At 43.6% G+C, this 20,882-nt stretch overlaps 1 protein-coding gene across 3 annotated transcripts in view; it reads left to right on the forward strand.

Annotated features, from left to right (window-relative positions):
* Nucleotides 1-8,876, forward strand: part of LOC306917378 (uncharacterized protein) — a 13,777-nt gene extending 4,901 nt beyond the window's left edge. For all 3 annotated transcript variants that reach the window (XM_079495587.1, XM_079495588.1, XM_079495589.1), the window contains exons 8-16: nucleotides 1,118-1,204; nucleotides 2,410-2,477; nucleotides 3,566-3,669; nucleotides 4,419-4,768; nucleotides 5,213-5,415; nucleotides 5,708-5,890; nucleotides 6,564-6,704; nucleotides 7,178-7,309; nucleotides 7,975-8,876. In XM_079495587.1, the coding sequence (XP_079351713.1) occupies nucleotides 1,118-1,204; nucleotides 2,410-2,477; nucleotides 3,566-3,669; nucleotides 4,419-4,768; nucleotides 5,213-5,415; nucleotides 5,708-5,890; nucleotides 6,564-6,704; nucleotides 7,178-7,309; nucleotides 7,975-8,147 (1,441 nt within the window). In that variant the 3' untranslated portion in view covers nucleotides 8,148-8,876. The remainder of the gene's footprint in view (nucleotides 1-1,117; nucleotides 1,205-2,409; nucleotides 2,478-3,565; nucleotides 3,670-4,418; nucleotides 4,769-5,212; nucleotides 5,416-5,707; nucleotides 5,891-6,563; nucleotides 6,705-7,177; nucleotides 7,310-7,974) is intronic.
* The last annotated feature ends 12,006 nt before the right edge of the window (nucleotides 8,877-20,882 follow it).

A 20,882-nucleotide genomic window follows, 5' to 3' on the forward strand; every position in this document is an offset into this window, starting at 1 on the left:
CCGTCTCTATTCATATATACTCTAAGGGTAGAACACAGTGTTGTTTTTGGCAGCAAATTTTAGTTTTCTCTTGAAACGTTTTCATTTAGTCACATTTTAGTCACCTGGAATGTTTTAGTGTTTAGTCTAGGTTTAGTCGACTAAATATCATAAGAGTTTTGTTGACTAAATCTACAGTTGATTTAGTCGACTAGAATGTATTTTGGCGGGCCTTGATGCCATCGTAATGACTGTTTTTACTTGTGAGCTTGTAGATCTGCTATTTTCATTTTAGTCTAGTCTTTATTTGTTGACAAAATTGACAGGATATTTTGTCTTAGTTTTAGTCACCATAGCTTAGTTTTCATTTAGTTTCCATTTAGTTTTCGTCAGTGAAAAAAGGTAGTCGACGAACATTTTTAGTCTTAGTTTTAGTCGACGAAAACAACCCTGAACACTGGTTCCCAAACACTGGTTCGGGACCCTTTTGTGGGTCGCGGACATGTCTGTATGGGTCCCTTTATTTGTTGTTTCCTTACATTTAGTTTTTTATCATTTCAAAACATTATGAAAGTTCTCAGTCACCATTTGGATGTCATAAATAAATCCATCCATCTACAAGCTCTCAATGCGTCTGGTCGCCAATCACATTGAGAGCTTGTGGACGGTAGGGGTGGGATGATCATTCCCTTACTTCCCAATTCCATACGAACTCCAATCTCGATACCTATTCAGTATTTTAGCCGTGACGTGAGCGCCCCCTCCAGAGATACTTCCGGGTCCTACTTTTGTGTCGCTTTTGTGTCACCATAGAGTTATACTGTGTCCCTCCGTCGGACTAAATCTGAGACGAAAACAACCACGAAAGTCTCATTTTACCGCTTTCCTTGCAACAACAAAAGCTACTGGTCTCCCAAATCTGGCTGTGACAGGCCGTCTGCCCCACACTGGATACTATCGCCATTTTATTTCATTGTTTAGATATTGCTATTTAAAATGAGAAGTGGACGGGAGCTGGTGCCACTTGGACCCGGACGTAGGACTACAAAATTACGTCGGACTTAAATACCGAATGGAGTGGCGATTTCATTCTTATTGCGATTCTTATTGATGTTGCGATTCTAACCCCAACGCACAGGGACCACATTGCTGCTTTAATTACACCACAGAAGAAGACTGGAGGACTCGCACAGAAACTACAGCTAGCTCTGTCAGAGAGAGACAGGTAGGGGTGTGTGTGCGTGCGTGCGCGTGTGCGTGTGTGTGTTCATGATTTGAGGCAATCTTAGCCAATCAGGATGGAATATGACATGTGTACCGATTTGCATGATGTTTGGGACAAAATCTGTAAGTGTAATAACCAAAAATGAATTGAAAGCTTCCGGGTTTTATTAGCTTGGATTCCTCATCGATGATGTCTCTGGTAGGCCTGTTTCTGAACTGCCCACAGCCCTCCTCAGTAGAAAACAATTGTGGTATTTTATCGTGATCATTAGTGAGGACCAATTTTATGAACAGGTTGAAAAGTGGTGAAGTGGTTCTTTCATTTTAACCAACTAAACTTGTATTTTGTTTGTATTTTTAATTTTAAAACAAAAAACCTCTCACACTGCCAGTGTGCCCAGTGATCACCATCCCAGTGTTGTTTTTGGCAGCAGATTTTGATTTTAGTTTTAGTCATAGTCTCTTCAATAGTTTTCATTTAGTTTCAGTCACATTTTAGTCACCCGGAATGTTTTAGTGTTAGTCTAGTTTTAGTCGACTAAATGTCATAAGATTTTAGTCGACTAAATCTACAGTTGATTTAGTCGACTAAAATGTATTTTGGCGGGCCTAGTATAAAATGACTTATACTGGATCTCTTGTCCACTAGTCCCTTCCTAGCCTCGGAAACCCAGACGTTTTTTTTTCCAGGGAGAAAAAAAAAGTCTGGGTCCGAGTCCACTTCAATTCTGCATAGAGTAGCGCAAACATCTCTCACTCTCTGCTGATTTCTGATCGTCTGCACCTTTGTTAAATTGACACACGCACACATGTACACACACACACACTCCTCTCTCCAAGTAATTAGTCTCATGTCACGCAGCTGCGCATAGTTTCTCCCAGCGGATCCTGCCGGGAGCTGCCTATGCCATAAAAAGCATAGGTGAGTTCCAGGCTAGTCCCTTCCTAACATTTTAGTCTAGTTTTTATTTGTTGACGAAATTGTCAGTATATTTGGTCTTAGTTTTAGTCATCATAGCTTTTTAGCCTACCCCTGCTCTACTGTGTAGTCACATTAACTCTGTGTGTGTGTGTGTGTGTGTGTGTGTGTGTGTGTGTGTGTGTGTGTGTGTGTGTGTGTGTGTGTGTGTGTGTGTGTGTGTGTGTGTGTGTGTGTGTGTGTGTGTGTGTGTGTGTGTGTGTGTGTGTGTGTGTGTGTGTGTGTAGGTTGTGTGATTCAGACAGCTCTACAGATGGACATCATGCCGAGGACACAGACCCATACACAGACACAGGTCAGACAAGCACGCATGCACACACGCATGCACGCATGCGGCTTGTAGATCAGCTATTTTTGGGCAGCAACCCAGCACTCTTTCTACTCTACTGGAAAATGTGTTGTGCGACATGGATTCCAAAACAAATTATTTCAATGTCAAATGCTGCGTTCAAGTTCAGGAGACTTAAGAAAAAGACAATCCTCTTGAATGCTGCCTAAAGGGGCATTTGCATTTATTTCACCGTCGTAAATGCTGCATTCGTGGTCTGGAGAGGGCAGATGTTTTACAGACGGGTAAAAGGGCAGGGGCTGAAGCCCCCTTTGATGTCTACTGTATGTGTGCATGCGGCCTGTTACTGGTAACTCTATGGTGATGATATTGTTGCATGTCGGCTCGCTGGAAACACTCTGCTACACCAATGGGGTCTCAATATGTGGTCCAGGGACCCCCATGGTTCCTTGAGGGGGTTCCAAATGGATCCCTTAGTATATGGGTTAGGGATGTACCGATGAGACAATTTGGCCGATATCGATATCCGATATAATTAATTGCTATTATGGCCGATACCGATGTCGATATGATCTCATTCTGTATAAAAATATATAATTATTTTGGCCATTCTGAAAAAAGGCTGAATTTGAAAAAAAACAATGCCTCTTTATTCCAAAACTAGGGATGCACCGTTATTGAAATGTTGGCTCATATCCCAACATAAACAGCTTGAATGTAGTATTTCTATTTAAATGTTCCAACTATTGACTCTTTCGAAGAAGCTTTATTTTTCAACATAATTATAATAAAATTAAATATCTACTAAATCCGATTACCAATATCAGCCGATACCGATGTGTTTGCTGATTAATCTCCCATCACTAATACGGGTTTGTAACTCTGAGAGTGTACAAATGGAACCATAAAGGTCCATTTGGTTCCATGTGTACACTCAGAGTTATGGAGGGTCCTTGGAATGAAACATTTTGCGAACAAAATGGAGCTTTCATTATACCTGTGATTACACCTGTGAAGGAAGGAAGAGGTCCGATAGAGCCTGTTCTCTCTGTGTGAGCGCGTGTAAATTGTGATCTCCCCACGCTTCCTGACAGTGGACCAATCGGAGGAGGCCTCCAGCCCGGCTCCGCCCCCCGCAGTGCAGCGCGTGGCTCACAAGTGCCCGCTGTGTGGCAAGTGTTTCATCTACAGGTCCCAGGTGTGTTTAATTAACATCATACAGTATTATTCATTAGTGGTTCGAGGTATTTTTTTTGTGGTTACGAAAGACAGCTATTTCTGGCGTTTTCACTAACCATTGAAAAATCATAGAATCTTATTCTTCACAACGATCTACCCGCCGATTGTGCTTAATGACGCGGTAGAGTCCTGTGTAGAGTCTGAGAAAGAGACTGTGTAGAGTCTGAGAAAATAAAACTGTGCCGTCGCGATAATCTGTGTTCCACAGGCTTGTTTACGCCCCAAAACCACCAGGAAGCAGAGAAAAGTGGATTTTTATAAATCTTTTAGCATTATCCTGAACCAGCTGAAAAAAGTGAATATCACAAACATAAAACATAAAATCATAATAATATATATATATATATATATATATATATATATATTCTTTTTTAATTAATTTATATATATATATTTATACCGATATGGCAAAGAACGTCCGATACCGATATGCAGCCTATATACAACCTATAAACCGAGTGGCAAAGTGTGTAGCAAAGTGAGTTTTAGGTTGTTTAATGTTGTTTAATACAATCAGATAGGACTTTTCTGTTTGGATGTATGGGCTGTCAAGGCACAGAAAGTAGTTTATTGCCACTCACTCAGTAGGCGTTCCTGCATAACTTCCCGGTATGATGATGATGTCACGCGCATAATACCCTCTATTCTTCCATCACTGGTTGTACTGTGTTGTTGTTGTTGTTGCTGATGATGTTGTCTTATTTCTAGGTGGTGCGTCACATGCACTCCCATAAGTCCGACGGCGGCGGCGGTGGTGGTGGTGGCGGTGTTGGGGGGGGCAGGGCTGTTACCCACAAGCCCCTGGGGGGGTCCTCCTCTTCCTCCGCGGGGGGGTTGGGCGGAGGACTCAGGGTGGGCGTGTCCTCCAGACACGCCTGCTTCCAGTGCGGCGCCGCCTTCCGCAGTAAGGCGGAGCTTGCGGCGCACATGGCGGCGCACAGGCCCCGCCCACCGGCACACCAGTGCTCGCAGTGCGGCCGCCGCTTCCGACTCCTCTCGTCGCTGACCAATCACAAGCAGACGCACGGCGCCTCCGGAGAGGCCGGATTCGCCTGCAAGTAAGAACCTTGATTTCACCCCCGAACAACGCTGATGTCTGAGGTGGGCGGTGTGTGCATATGAGTGTTGAGTGAAATCAGCCCTTCCATGGTGCGTGTGTCATAGTTTAGGAGGCAGGCAATCATACTACGCGATTTGCTGGTGGCGTTTCAGGGTATGGGTCAGACTCCCATTGGCTTAGGTGGCGTTTCAGGGTATGGGGTCAGACATCCATTGGCTTAGGCCATTGATGACTAGGTCGCTACTTTGATGACTAGGTCGCTTACATTTCATGAGCTGTCATTATTCAGGTTTCACCTGACAAAAGAACAGGAACGGGTGGACCAAAGAAGAAGTTCCCAGCACCCTTAGCACAATAAGTGTTAACCTAACCGGTGCGTTGGTTGCAGGCGCTGTGAGCGGGTGTTTCATTAACATAACGGGTGTGTTTGTTTTCGTTGCAGGCGCTGCGAGCGGGTGTTCGTGTCGGCCAGGGAGCGAGCATCTCACAGGCAGACGCACCGCGTGGCCACCATGCCGTGTCCCGTGTGCCAGCAGCCCTTCACGTCGCAGAGCCGCCTGCTGCAGCACCAGCTGCAGGCGCACCCCGCTGGCGACGGAGGGGAGCCGCGCTTCGACTGTCGCCACTGCGAGCAGAGCTTCAACGGTACGTCTCTCGGTATACGACCGGTCCGTACGGCACTGTTTCCCAACGTTTACGCAAGTGCATTTTGAATTCCCGACTTTTACTTGTACTAGTACAAAACTCTTGACAGAACTTGTAGTCTATCATTCTGATAGATTAGTCCTCATGATGTACTCTTTTCCTCAATTTTTACAGTTTCTGTAAAAAATAAAAAGAAATAAATCTGAATGTTTGCCATTGGATAAAGCTGAAGAGGTGGTGAATATTGCAGTATTGATACTTTTACTGTCTTTCTGTCCACCACTGGCTCCAGGTGTGACTCAGTTGCGTATCCACCAGCGCAGCCACACGCTGAGGTCGTTCCAGTGTGAGCAGTGCTCCAAGGCCTTCAGCACGCTGGGAGGCCTGCAGTCTCACCGAGGCTCCCACTCTGGAGACAAGCCGTACCTCTGCCCTCAGTGTGGCAAGAGGTTCAGGACCAAAGATGGACTGGAAGGTATGGAGCAAGGGGGGTGGGCAACTTTGAAGATGGAGAGGGCCACTATAGTTCCACACTCACCCCAGAGGGCCACTATAGTTCCACACTCACCCCAGAGGGCCACTATAGTTCCACACTCACCCCAGAGGGCCACTATAGTTCCACACTCACTCCAGAGGGCCACTATAGTTCCACACTCACCCCAGAGGGCCACTATAGTTCCACACTCACCCCAGAGAGCCACTATAGTTCCATACTCACCCCAGAGGGCCACTATAGTTCCATACTCACCCCAGAGGGCCACTATAGTTCCACACTCACTCCATTTGAAAAGCCACTGTGCCAACTTGATCCTTGCTTGTCATGAAAATCCACTTTAAAATGGTGTAATCGCTTGTTGTAGTGCTGAAAAGTATTCCAAAGTGGCGATCACAACAACAGAACAGAGAAGGAACGCGCACAATGCGTTTTTTTGTGATGACTTAAAAACGCGTCACCTACTGTATCCCACTCTGTCCGGTAGAATCCCTGTATGACTTAAAATGATTAAAAACGCGGATTAAACAATGAAAACATAACTCGTGTAACTCGTGAACGGGAGGGAAGCTATTCTACGGTCAGTTTAACTTGTGTAACTCGTGTTCAGGAGTCAAAGGGTTAATGGGTTTAACTGTTGTGCACCTGTTGGAAGGTCACCTGCGGACGCACACGGGAGAGAAGCCCTACCGTTGTGCCTGGTGCGCCAAGGCCTTCACCGCGCTGGCCGGCCTCAACGTGCACGTGCGCCGGCACACCGGGGAGCGCCCGTACGTGTGCACGGTGTGCGGCAAAGGTACGTTTGATTGGTGCACGTTTTTTATTTATGTGTTCATTTCACTGGTTTCGGGATCCTCCAGGATTTCTTAACGATTCCCTTTAACCCATTTTGACCTGAGATCAGATTCTAAAAAATGTCTTCTACATCCTGACAGTTTTCTGAAAAAGCTGTTTCTATGTCAGTCGTTCTTCGATTTTTCAAAAATAGCAGACCTACAAGCTCGTAGCGCGCCACTCGGTGGCGCGCTATGAGCTTGTAGATCTGCTATTTTTCAATAGCTAAAGCATAACATAATGCTAACACCAAAAGGGGTTCCCGCCCAAAATGGATTAACCGTTGCTGTATAATATCCCTATGTACCGCACTGGTTCTAGTGAGGTGGTTCCAAATGGACCCCTACAGCTCCGTAACTCTGAGAGTGTACAAATGTTTGAACGGTGCTGCACAAAAAGATAATACAATATATTCGTATTTCTGTCGTTCCAAAGGTTGGCCATCGGGGGGCGATCTTCAGAAACACATGAGGAGCCACACGGGAGAGAAGCCCTACTCTTGTCAGGAGTGCGGCAAAGCCTTCTCCATTTCCTGTCACCTGACCGAGCACATGAGGTCACACACAGGTCAGAGGTCACAGGTCATCATTCAAGAGAGATGTCGGCCTCTGTGGCGCTAAGAGACGCATAATATTGACCATCTTGCCTTTAAGTTAATGACAGGGTGGTAACTACTACAGAAAAGTCCTATCTGATTGTGTTAAACGACGTCAAACTCACCAACATTGCAGCTGTACGAAAAGCTTGAATTATCCTCTTTATATCTGCAAAGTGTTTGTTTCTTTGAAATCCACCATAGACAAGCTATGAGATACTTTCTGTCTAGAAATTCCTTGCAGGTGGTTATTGAGTGGTGCAACCGCTCCAAGGAACAGCAATGTCCCTATGTGACTATGTCCCGATGTACCCGAGTACCAGTAGGGGCGCTGTTGTGCTAGAAACAGAGAGAGAGAGAGAGAGGGAGAGAGAGAGAGATAGTGTTGCACTGTTGCCTGCTAGAGAGAGGGAGGTGTCTGCTAAATGCTAATTCCCCCACACAGTAACTCTGTCATTTCTCGACCGTTTCGGACTCGGGGCGGCTCGCCGGAACCGGGCTGGCACCCTGGGCGCGTTCCTGTGGTTCTGGAAGTTCCGGGGACCCACCGGGGCCCCCCACACGGAGTTGCACCACTCAGTTCACACGGGTGTGATTTTCTTTCTAAGTGTTGTGTGTCGTGCCTGTGTCTCCACAGGAGAGAAACCCTTCAGTTGTCCACAGTGTGGGAAGTGCGTGAAGAGGAAGTTCGACCTGAAGAAACACATGCTGTCCCACTCGGACGTGCGGCCGTATCCCTGCCAGTACTGCAGCAAGAGCTACACACGCAAGACGCACCTCAACAGACACCTGCTCACACACACTGCCTGAGCGAGCTCACACAGCTACTGACACCAGTTATAAGGGCATAGCAGTGGTGGCCATTTTGTGGTTCAACAGATAGAAAGGTGTGCATACGTTCGCTCCCAACATGCACTGCCGGTTACAAAATGACAAGCCACTGCTATAATCTATTAGTCACCACAGAAATACGTGATTCTGGAATTTTTGCCGCTGATTTCAAAGCCGTCCGTGGATTTCTCGGCAATCCGCAGATGTTTTTAACGTCCGTGGAATACAATCGGACAAGTGCATTGTCGCGGAGCGGCATCACTGTGGGCAGGGTTTGAATGACAATAACCAAATAATTAAAACATAATAATAATAATAATAATAATAGATTTTTATCCCCAAAAACGATTAGTTATTATGACCCATCCATGATTACAATCTATTTCATAATGGATTTAGCTTCATTATTAAAACAATATCAAGTTTTGCTTGATAACTGGGTTGTCTTTTACTGTCCACGGAATATTAACTATCAAGCTATAGCCTCGGTCCCAGCCTTACTCATCTGCAAAGAGAAGCTAGCCTCGGTCCCAGCCTTACTCATCTGCAAAGAGAAGCTAGCCTCGGTCCCAGCCTTACTCATCTGCAAAGAGAAAAGCCTGGTCACAACTTAACCCATTTTGACCTGAGATCAGATTCTAAAAATGTCTTCTACATCCTGACAGTTTTCTGAAAAAGCTATGTTTCTATGTCAGTTGTTCTTCAATTTTTCAAAAATAGCAGATCTACAAGCTCATAGCGCGCCACTCGGTGGCGCGCTATGAGCTTGTAGATCTGCTATTTTTCAATAGCTAATAGCTAATGCTAACACCAAAAGGGGTTCCCGCCCAGAATGGGTTAAGGCAGAGACACTCTATCGGCGGAAGTGTCGGTCCGGAACATCCGTCAGATTATTTCCCCCGGACACGGTATTTTTCCAACCACTTGTTTCATTCATGGAGAATGTAAACTGATTTGTAAAGCATCAACGTCATTTCCCTGAGCGGTACTTCCGCTCATAGCTTCTACACCCGTAACCACGGAATCAAGGAATGTTCTCCATGGAATCATGCCCTTTTTCTCTGCGGATTCCTGTGGGGACTAATGTAACTCTGAGAGTGTAACAAATGGAACCAAATGGACCCGTGGGGGTCCATTTGGTTCCATTGGTACACTCAGTGTGTTTGAATGTATGTGTGAGCCGTAGAAGTGCAACTCTTAATCAAACTAATCAATTTAACCGATTTAATATTTCTTTTTAAGGGGATTTTTTATTTTTATTTTCAAAACAAACAAAGAAACAAAAGTAATTTCAATATTGCCCATCTACAATGTGGTGCATTGTGAACTTGTAGAAGGACAATTCTTTGCACGTTATTTTTGCGACACTGTTGTACACAATAGGGTGGTCAATCAGTTTAGTGAAAAAAAGATTTAAAAAAAGTTAAATGTTTTCCCCTCTATGTAAAACAAAAAAGATATACATTCTTACAAAAATATATTTCTTGATTAATAATTACCATTAGTGGACCTGTCATGTGACCGCAGCCACAACATCGATTGGCTGGAATTCATCCAGTGACTCCTCCTCTAGCCAATAGGATGGTTGGGAAATTAATCCTGGTTTTAAATGTTCTCATACATGTATTGTTTGGAATAAAAAACTAAATAAAAAAGTGACATTTTATTTGTTGGTCTTTTATTCTGAAGAGGTTCCCACCCAGGAACCTACAAATGGATGAGTCTAGATCTTTGATCTGAATACTTTATTTCGATCGTTTATCTCAGGGTGTGTGTGTGTGCGTTTGTGTGTGCGCGTGCGTGCGTACACACACGCACACACACAGTATAATATACTTTGAGTATATGTCTGACGTCGGTGTGTGAATGGGTGAATGTAAGGGAATCCAAGACGCTATATATAAAATGCACCGTTTACCAAATGCACCATTTACAGGTAGACAGACAGAGCTAAACAGTGGGACAGGTGTATAGACCAATAGGACTGGGCGCACGGGACCACTGCACCTAATAGTTATAGGACTGGTAAAGGCAGAGGATACATTTCACATGTACCGCATGTGCAATGTACTGTGACAGCAATGTACTGTGACAGAAAATAGCCCAAAGGAGTGGGGGCCTTATCATAATAGTGTATTGTTATAAATATTTAAGCTACATTTGAATGCTGTGCATGTGGCTCACTGCAGCACACTTCTATTATAAAACGTCCTCTGTTCGTCTCTCTCTGCTGTTTGTTGTTTGTTTCATGTTCTCATCCACTCTCTCTCTGAGATGAATTAATTTGGTCTACTCTACTCCCAGTGTTGCCATATTTTGTAGGAGAAATAAGCAACCAGGTCTATGAAAACAAGCCCAAAACAAGCAACTGTTACTGCACTATATGTTATTGTCTCCACCAGGCCGAAGGCATGGGGAGAGAGTATGTTTTGCACTCCGTCCGTCCGTGTCCGTCCGTCCTTCCGTCTGTGAACAGCTAATCTCCGGCACCATTAACCCGGTCGATGCCAAATTTTGCACTCACTCCCTGGATGCCAACGATGAACCTCTGCCCCAAAATGTCCAGAACGGCCTGTTATAGCGCCACCAGGAGGCCGCTTTGTGCAAAACAAGTTTTGGACAGTACACCTACAGATTTTGTCCAAACATCACGCAAATTGGTACACAGTCTCTCTAGAGCCATTCAACGAAACGGGTCTTTCAGATTTTTCAGACTCCATCCTGATTGTCTAAGATTGGCTTCCAAAGTTTGCAGGAGTGCTCAGTTTCAAACAAAATGCTGCAAATCATGAACACATCGTGTGATTTCCGTGAAATTGTGGACGCACATTCCCACTAGGACGAGGAAGAAATGCCAAATGAACATTTTCAACTCAGCCTCATGGTGGCGCTATAACTGGCCGAAAAGTGTTTTTACCTCTAACTGCACGGATCTGTGGATAACTTTGTATGCCAACTCCCTAGAGGCCAAGGAAAAACCTTTGCCTGGAATCTTTCACATCTGCTCTTTTTAGCGCCACCAGGAGGCCGACATATGTAAAACACATTTTCTAATATTACTCCTTCAGATTTTATCCAAATTTCACGCAAATCGGTACACATGCTCTTCATAGTCATGTGATCAAGACGGGTTTGTTTAATTTCTCATAATCCACCCTCATTGGCTACGATTGGCTTCTAAACTTTTCAGGATTAGCCCGCTTTGTACAAATCGCCACAACTACTGAATGCAGCGTCCGATTGTGGTGAAACTGTGCATGCATATTCCCACTAGGCTTTGGAAGAAATGCCACTTTTCGAATCAGCCTCATGGTGGCGCTACAACAGGCCAAGCCGCGGCACACACACACACACACACACACACACACACACACACACACACACACACACACACACACACACACACACACAAAACACACACACACACAAAACACACACGTTTATATTGCTCCTAAACATTTTGCCAAACATTACACACACACTCCTATACTCCTGGTGGAGAGTAGACCTGTGCCCAGAAGGGCACTTTTTCTAGTTATTTATCAGATCTACAAGCCCAGTGCTTGTAGATATTGATATTTTCAACAAAACAAATATTGGAAAAAAGTGACATGTGGAATGTTTTTGGACAATTTTCGTCTTACAAACATTCTATTTACATTGACAATGGATGAATTTACGTCATATGTAGACGAGCACATCGGCTACATTTGTCCTTGTCCTTTGACAATGAAGGGATGATATACGATAAGAGTGCCCCTCACTTCACAAAGGTGTGATTTTTAATTGTTACAGCCTACTGCTGCACAGGGTTTTGGCATTATTACATCAGTCAACCCTGTCTTGCTGCAGTGCACACTGATATAGGAGAAATAACATGGGAAATAAATAGAATATGATTGACCGCACAGTGCACACTGATTCATCAGAAACAGCCTGTGCAAATGAAATGCAATTAAACCAAAACAAATGATTACATTTCTGTAAAATTGCATCTCGATATATCTTCATACACCATGGCAGTGTTTTGTATAGAGATGGGGGTACCTTTATTGTAATACAACATTTTTGTTTAACCATCCGCCTTTAATTTAATTTAAAAGACCATCAATGCTGTAAAGCAATTTTACTCACTAGTATGGAAACAAGTAATTTTGCATTCACTGTATGTATGGAACAAAGTCCGTTTCTTTTTTTTTGGTATTTTAATAAAAGAAAGTCTTGGGAAAAGGGTTTTATAGGCCTACACCTTAAAATAGGGAAGTGTGCATCACATTTGTTATAACAATGTCTCCAACTACAAATGTCCAAAGTACACATGCACATTAAAGAAAAGTGAAAAAAAACATTTGAATAAGTAAAAGACAACATGGCACAGCTACTGTTCATGCCAGAACTCAAATATGAATTATAATCATGTTAACAATTGTTTTGATTTTTATTCTTGTGGCAGACATCCGATGAGTTTTTTGATTGATTGATTGATTGAAATATTTATTAACAGTTTGCAGAATTACAGTACAATTCAAGCACAACTCAATACAAAGACTGTTAATTGAGTGGACAACCCAATAAAGCATTACACTTGTTTACAAGAGGGTCCACCTTGTTCAATTCGTCAAAAATTAAAAACCCGAGTTACCTCCATTGGGCCTTTTGAGTTGACCTGGGCCTCCATTGGGCCTTTTGAGAAACCACAAATACTCAGGGAAGACATTTCAATATTCTAACCACACCTGGGGGTCTATTAAACTTAGTAATGCTAACTCCATAGACACATTCAAAACACAAAACGTACAGAAATCACAGCACAACACAGCATGACATAGGCCATGGGGGCATTTCAAAAGGTATACCACATATTTTGTTTTGCATGGAATCCTGCCTTTAACTGCATATGTTTTCCCCGAATGTGGGTGTAGAAATGACTCACTCTTCCAATGTATACAATTGTGACAGGGGAAATGACCAGAGGGAAGCGTTGACAAGAAGTGTCAATGAGGAGCTTCTATTGGGCTGCTTCCTTTAATGTTTAGTCTTAGGCACGATTCATACTCCTATTTTAGAGCCGAATAAAAGTCGGTTCGGCTCTGTAGAGCCTACAATGTGACGTCATTTGAGGTTTGGGGGGGCGGGTACCGTCCTAAAGTCGGCTCTTCGGTGCTACTGAAAATGACGACCCAAAATCATTTCGGCACTACAGCGGTAAAATAGGCGTATGAATTGGCCCTTACACTTTGGTGACTTGGCAAGTCCTGCACAGAAAATAACAGCAGAGTCAGACCTATAGAGGTGTCCACAACCACTTGTGAGCTTGTAGAGTGGCTATATTTTCGAGGTGTATAATAAATGTCACGTTATAATGTAGGCTAATAAAGGTTCACACGCGTGCATTGTCGGCATGCATTGTGCAGGCACAGTGACAAATGCAGTCAAGGGTGCGCCCTTTATTACCTAAACAGGAGAGAGCCATATGCGCACGGCGACCCACTGTATACTTTCTTCTCACCATTGACACCTCTCTCTCTCTCTCTCTCTCTCTCTCTCTCTCTGCACCCCCCCTCTCTCCCCTCCATAACCATGACCATGAAATGGAGAGCAAAATACAGCACAAGAATATAGTTTCACATGGCTATGCACACACCACGCATAGACAGTTAGACTTGTTGTTGCAGGTGTACTGCAATGGCATTTGGCCTGGGTCCTTATTGGTTAATATCCACAGTTTATCTGTAGCGGTCCGCAAATAACCTATATATTGTTCAAGCTTCGCATTCGGCACCAATACAAATTCAATCACCAGTCCGCACTGGACTAGTAGGCTGATATATGTATTATTGGATGCAGCAGAGCAGAGCCTTTGCAGTTGATGCAACATATGATACGTTTTAAAGTTGTTAACAGTGATATATAAACATGAACAATTGGATAGATATCCATGTAGTTTCCATGCAGGCCTGCACAAGCTGCATTTCTCACCTAATTATAATAAAAATGATATGCGCTAATAAGCAGTGACATCATCGTTTCTCAAAAGCTCCGTTTCGCATGACTAAACAGATCCACTGATCCGGATATTTTCGAAAATGTTCACTTATTTATCCGTTTCCAAAAACCTCCGTTTGAGTGGCCGAAAACGCCGTTTGAGTGTGGCTGAAAGGCCCAAACGCACACAAAAAAATTGCGTTTAGCAAAAGATCCATATTCGTGTAGCCTGGGCCTAAATGTAAGGTTGCAAATATGCTTATCGGTGTTGTGAGGATGAGGGGGTACCTGGAAAAATATCTTCTCCCCAAGGGGTACCTGGGCCAAAAAAGTTTGGGAACCCCTGATCTAGCTGATCTTGAGGCCAAAAAAAAACTTATCAACTATCAACTAGTACCAACAAGGTCAACTAGTGGATTTACTAGTAGACTAGTTGAATAGTCGACTAGTTGCTTAAAGCCCTACTGCTTCGGCAGTACTTTTCTTTTCTCCAGTGTGGACAAGCTGGTGTGTCTTCAGGACAGCTGCCGTTCTGAAACTCTTGTCACAATGTTTACACTGGAAAGGTCTGTCTCCAGTGTGGACACGCTGGTGTCTCTTAAAGCCACCTGAGAGACTGAAACTCTTGTCACACTGTTTACAGTGGAAAGGTTTTTCTCCAGTGTGGACAAACTGGTGTGTCTTCAGTTTATCTGACCTACTGAAACTCTTGTCACACTGTTTACACTGGATAGGTTTGTCTCCAGTGTGGACACGCTGGTGTCTCTTAAAGCCACCTGAGAGACTGAAACTCTTGTCACACTGTTTACAGTGGAAAGGTTTGTCTCCTGTGTGGATACGCTGGTGTGGCTTCAGCTGACTTGAATGACTGAATCTCTTGTCACAATGTTTACAGTGGAATGGTTTTTCTCCAGTGTGGACAAACTGGTGTGTCTTAAAGTCACCTAACCTACTGAAACTCCTGTCACAATGTTTACACTGGAAAGGTTTGTCTCCAGTGTGGAGATGCTGGTGTGCCGTCAGGCTAACTGACCAACTGAAACTCTTGTCACAATGTTTACACTGGAAAGGTTTGTCTCCAGTGTGGACACGCTGGTGTGACGTCAGATTACCTAACAAACTGAAACTCTTGTCACAATGTTTACACTGGAAAGGTTTGTCTCCAGTGTGGACACGCTGGTGTGACGTCAGATTACCTAACACACTGAAACTCTTGTCACAATGTTTACACTGGAAGGGTTTGTCTCCAGTGTGGAGATGCTGGTGTGACGTCAGATTACCTAACCGACTGAAACTCTTGTCACAATGTTTACACTGGAAAGGTTTGTCTCCAGTGTGGACACGCTGGTGTCTCTTAAAGTCACCTAACTGACTGAAACTCTTGTCACAATGTTTACACTGGAAAGGTTTGTCTCCAGTGTGGACACGCTGGTGTGATGTCAGATTACCTAACAAACTGAAACTCTTGTCACAATGTTTACACTGGAAAGGTTTGTCTCCAGTGTGGACACGCTGGTGTCTCTTAAAGTCACCTAACCTACTGAAACTCTTGTCACAATGTTTACACTGGAAAGGTTTGTCTCCAGTGTGGAGATGCTGGTGTGCCGTCAGATTACCTAACAAACTGAAACTCTTGTCACAATGTTTACACTGGAAAGGTTTGTCTCCAGTGTGGACACGCTGGTGTACCTTCAGGCTATCTGACCTACTGAAACTCTTGTCACACTGTTTACACTGGAAAGGTTTGTCTCCAGTGTGGAGATGCTGGTGTGCCGTCAGGCTATCTGACCTACTGAAACTCTTGTCACACTGTTTACACTGGAAAGGTTTGTCTCCAGTGTGGAGATGCTGGTGTGCCGTCAGGCTATCTGACCTACTGAAACTCTTGTTACACATTTTACACTGGAAAGGTCTTTCTACAGTGTCGACAGACTCTGCACCTCCACTTGTCTCCCCCCAATCACCACTGTCATCAGTGACTTCAGTGTCAGATTCGAGTTCAACTTCAGAGCAGTGTGAAGAGATGTCTTCATCAACTTCACCTTTCACTGCTAGTAATGTCAACATTGACCCATCAGGTTCCTCTGGTCTTTGAAGTAGTTCCTCCTGTTCTTCTTTAAGCTCCTCCTGCTCCTCTTTAATTTGTGGAGGCTCTGGTTCCTCCTGGAGCAGACTGGGGATCCTCTCCTGTCCAGGAGAAACTTCCTCTTTGCACACAACCATGTGCAGAATGTTGAGTTGTGGGAGGTCTTCAGGTTCCTCCTGTTTAATTGAAATGTCTTCAGGTTCCTGTTTAATAGAAATGTCTTCAGTTTCCTCCTGTTTAATAGAAATGTCTTCAGGTTCCTCCTGTTTAATAGAAATGTCTTCAGGTTCCTCCTGTTTAATATAAATGTCTTCAGGTTCCTGTTTAATAGAGATGCCTTCAGGTTCCTCCTGTTTAATAGAGATGTCTTCAGGTTCCTCCTGTTTAATAGAAATGTCTTCAGGTTCCTCCTGTTTAATAGAAATGTCTTCAGGTTCCTGTTTAATAGAGATGTCTTCAGGTTCCTCCTGTTTAATAGAGATGTCTTCAGGTTCCTCCTGTTTAATAGAAATGTCTTCAGGTTCCTCCTGTTTAATAGAAACATCCCTGGCTGAGTCTGGAGAGTTCATCTTCACCTGCAGTCTGGGCTCCACACTGGTTGAGGTATGGCTGGTCTTCAGGTTGGTCTGGCTAGGAGCTACAGGTGACATAAAAAAGTATTTTTGTAAAAAACAAAAATTGGTTTTCTGAGCTCAATTGTACCCAAAAGATAATCACACCCGTGTGAACTGAGTGGTGTAAGGTCTTATATAGCCTGATCAGCTGTGGTCTGACGTAATGGCTGACGTAATGAAATCACACCCGGGTGAACTGGGTGACTGTAGCAACCATGCTCATTTTTTGAGCACAGACAGACAGACAGACAGACACGTAAACTAACAAAGCCAGTCGTAGGAGTGGTTTACACCACTCAAAAAACCTGAACTACAGAACATTCAGTAGATGTTCTGTGGTCTGGTGTTTTCTGGCTCAAACAAGTGCTCTGATCTTCCTGCTGTTTATGATGTCACAACCTGCAAATTCCATATATGTCAATGGGATTTGCCAGCAGATGTCACTGTTTTTATTGTTTTGCCTGTTTTCATTGCAGCTCAAAATGCTTCCAAACCCCAGAGAAAACGTCAGACCACAGAAAATCCACTGAATGTTCACAGTTCAGGTTTTTTTGGGGGTGTAATTGAGGTCATAAAACTAGCAGGGGGCGGACTTGTAAAGATTTGGTTTTTGGGGACTAGTTTCTGAATTTTGGTGTGGTGTTAGGTAGGCTATGCCACCCCATTCGACTGGTATCATGTATTGAATCGGCGAAATCATCCGTTATCAGCACGTTTGAATGGTGCCAAAATGTCCATACTGGCATCCTCACTGTTCAGTATGTCATTATCTGCGATTGTAGCATTGTCATTATCACTGATGTCCTGACGGTGTCTGGTGGCCATGAGCTACGTGAGGCACCGCCAAGCGAGGCGCTAGCCGAGGGAGTCGCCGTGCCGAGTGTTGCGAAGGCCACCAGACCCGACTCAGCGCCGTCCGAGTTACGTCCTGATAGGCAGAGAATAGTATATATTAGTAGCTCCTAGTTCCATGCACCGACAATAGTTGGAAATGACACGTCCACCTGGGGAAACCTTGACCAGGCTATGTGGTGAGGATGCCAGTATGGACATTTTGGCTAGCCTGGCTAATAAGCCAGACTAATATCACACAACACTGTCGCGGTTTATTAGTCTGGGCTGGCTCCACTTGGATTTCATTTCCCGGGGGGCGGGTTCAAACATTTTCTCTTTGACGCAATTGGTCAGAGCTACTGTCAGTCAAAAGTCTCAAGTATTGAACGTCACTGTACCAAAGCCCGCCCATATTGCATACCGTGTCCCGATTGGTCCGACCTGTTCTCGGTTGTAGGAAAGAGGCGTGCTACTGAGCCTCGCCAGACCGTAATCCGCTGGTAGGCAATTTTTTTTTGCCAACGGCTGATTCGGTCTGGTTTATTAACCAGGCTACATTTTGGCACCATTCAAACGTGCTGATAACGGATGATTTCGCCGTCGCAATGCAGAGATAACGTGGCTGGCTATGCCTAATTCTAAATGACGGAGCAGATGCGCAAAGACCCGCCCGGCAGCACTGTTTAATGCAATTTAAAAGTATTTTTTGTTGAATTACTTATGACAAAGTTGTAAAAGTCAAAAGTAGGTCTACCCATAACTTGCACAAATAAATTGCATTAAACAGTGCTGTCGGGCGGGTCTTTGCGCAACCACTCCGTCATTTTGATACATGCGTTAGGTATGGGTATAAGGTTTTCAAAAAGCTGTACAAACGCGTTGGGTGCGCCCCCTAGTGGTCTGTTTGCACAGACTCAAATATTAGATACGTATAGGTATCGTTGAAAACCAAAATAATTGATAAAAGCAGTGTTGTAAATAGGTTTTCAATGTAATGAGTCCTGGGATGCAGGGATGGTCTTTTAGATGAGTCCCAGGGACATTTTATGAGTCCCACTTCAACGACGCTAGGAGTCATGTTTTGCCATTTTTACAAATTGCAGCATTTAACTCCCATTTCATTTTATATGGTTATAATGTGTTTATATTCATGTAGAAAACAGAAGAAGAAATGATATTATAACTAAAGCTAGCAAAATAAACTAGAATAAAAAACAGTACAGTAGTACCGTAGTGCATCCCGTGGTCGTGGATGCAGAGGTTCTTGTTTTATTGCGTCCCTTAACTATAAACTGTGTTTTGGGATGCAAAATGCACCCTATTTTAATCTCTGTAAAAGAGATTTTTCAATGGATTCTGTTACTATTGGGTGTGCTAAATAACATACTAAAAGTTTGTGAACAACGAACAACCAGAAAGGCATAGTTTTCAAGATGGCGTCCACGGTGGCTAAAATGTAAATGTAAAAAATCATAACAATGATGCACTTTGTAACTACTTTTTGAATTGAATTTTGCATGGTGTTAGGTATGGGCATAAGGTTTTCAAAAACCATTGCAAACTAATTTGGCTCGCCCCCTAGTGGTCGGTTTGCAATGAAAGGATTCTGTTACCATTGGGTGTGCTAAATAACATACTAACATTTTACGGAAAACAAACAACTTGAAAGGGATCGTTTTCAAGGTGGGGTTCACGATGGCTGCCGCAAGCTTAAAGGGGGCGAGCCAAATTAGTTTTTTTTTGTTGAAAACCTTATGACCATAACTAACACCATGCCAAAATTCAAAGAGCAGTTACCAAGTGCATAATTGTTATAATTTTTTACATTAATCACAGTTTATATGCATTTTAGCTCCCGGCAGTGTCACGTAAAAAATCATAACAATTATGCACTTGGTGAATTTTGGCATGCTGTTAGGTATGGTCATAAGGATTTAAAAAAACATTGCAAACTTATTTTGCTCGCCCCCTAGTGGTCGGTTTGCAATGAAACCATAGGCATTTTAAGCTCCCGACAGCTCCATCGTGGACGTATCCCAAGAGGAGAATTAGCAAGAGAGGCCAACTTTGCTTATTTCCTGTATCTGCGTGAGGTGGGCGGTAACATTATTAGGAGACAGGAAGAATGTTGGAGTCTATTCATTCCCAATGGGAGAGTGAACGTGAACACAGCTTATGAACCATTCCTTAACTCCATGGTCACTGAACTAAATACTGGACCAAATCATCACAAGGCACACAATATTTAAAAGATATTCATAGTAAAATGGCTTTTTTTAGCGAGACAAATCAGGAGAAAATTTCTTTATCCCAGCAACAAACTCTCGCGAGATTTGAGATGAGTCCGGAAGCCTCTCTCTGGCCATCTGCAATTTCACGGACAACACATAGGGGGCTCTGACCCCATATTTAAGATGATAATATGTGAATATTATAATGTGAAATGAATGGACATATTTAAAACGATTAGAAATTATCCTTATGTGCCCAAATTAGAGCTGGCATACTTGGTCTGCATATTGAGACAGGCAGATATGTAGGCACGGTTGAGGAGGATAGATTATGTAGTCTGTGTGATCTAAAGGAAATTGTTATTGTCCATTCTACAGCTCTATTAGGGAGAGACTTTTTAATGAGATAGATCCAAATCATGAATTTATATGGTTGGAGGACTTCGAGAAACTAAAACGACTATTTCAAAAGTACACCTTGTCAGTTGTTTTCAATGTACTTTGTTAAATGACTTGTGTTAAATTACAGTGTGGTTGTCGTCTTCTTCTTCTATTGGGTATCATGGCGGTCGGCAAACCTAAATGGTGCATTACCGCCACCTACTAGACTGAGTGTGGAAACAGTGTTGTTGTCAGGGGGGGAGGGTGGAGGTCGGGGAGAAGCAAACCACGCCTACTATATTTAGGAGACCATTTGTAGGCTTTGTGTACCATTTCGCCTCTAGTGGCTCCAATGAAGTTGGCCCATCTTCATACATAAACCATCTTTGACGTATCCAAGACTACTAGGGCGCGCCCAATGCGTTTTTGCACAGCTTTTTGAAAACCCATACCTAACACCACACCAAAATTCAGAAACTAGTCACCAAAAGCCAAAGTCCGCCCCCTGCTAAAAGAAAAAGGAATGAAAAATGAATGTGAGAAACCAAACCTTTAATGTGGTATTTCAGTCCACTCACTGCCT

This window comes from Electrona antarctica (assembly GCF_951216825.1).
Source record: "Electrona antarctica genome assembly, chromosome: 24".
NCBI lineage: Eukaryota > Metazoa > Chordata > Actinopteri > Myctophiformes > Myctophidae > Electrona > Electrona antarctica.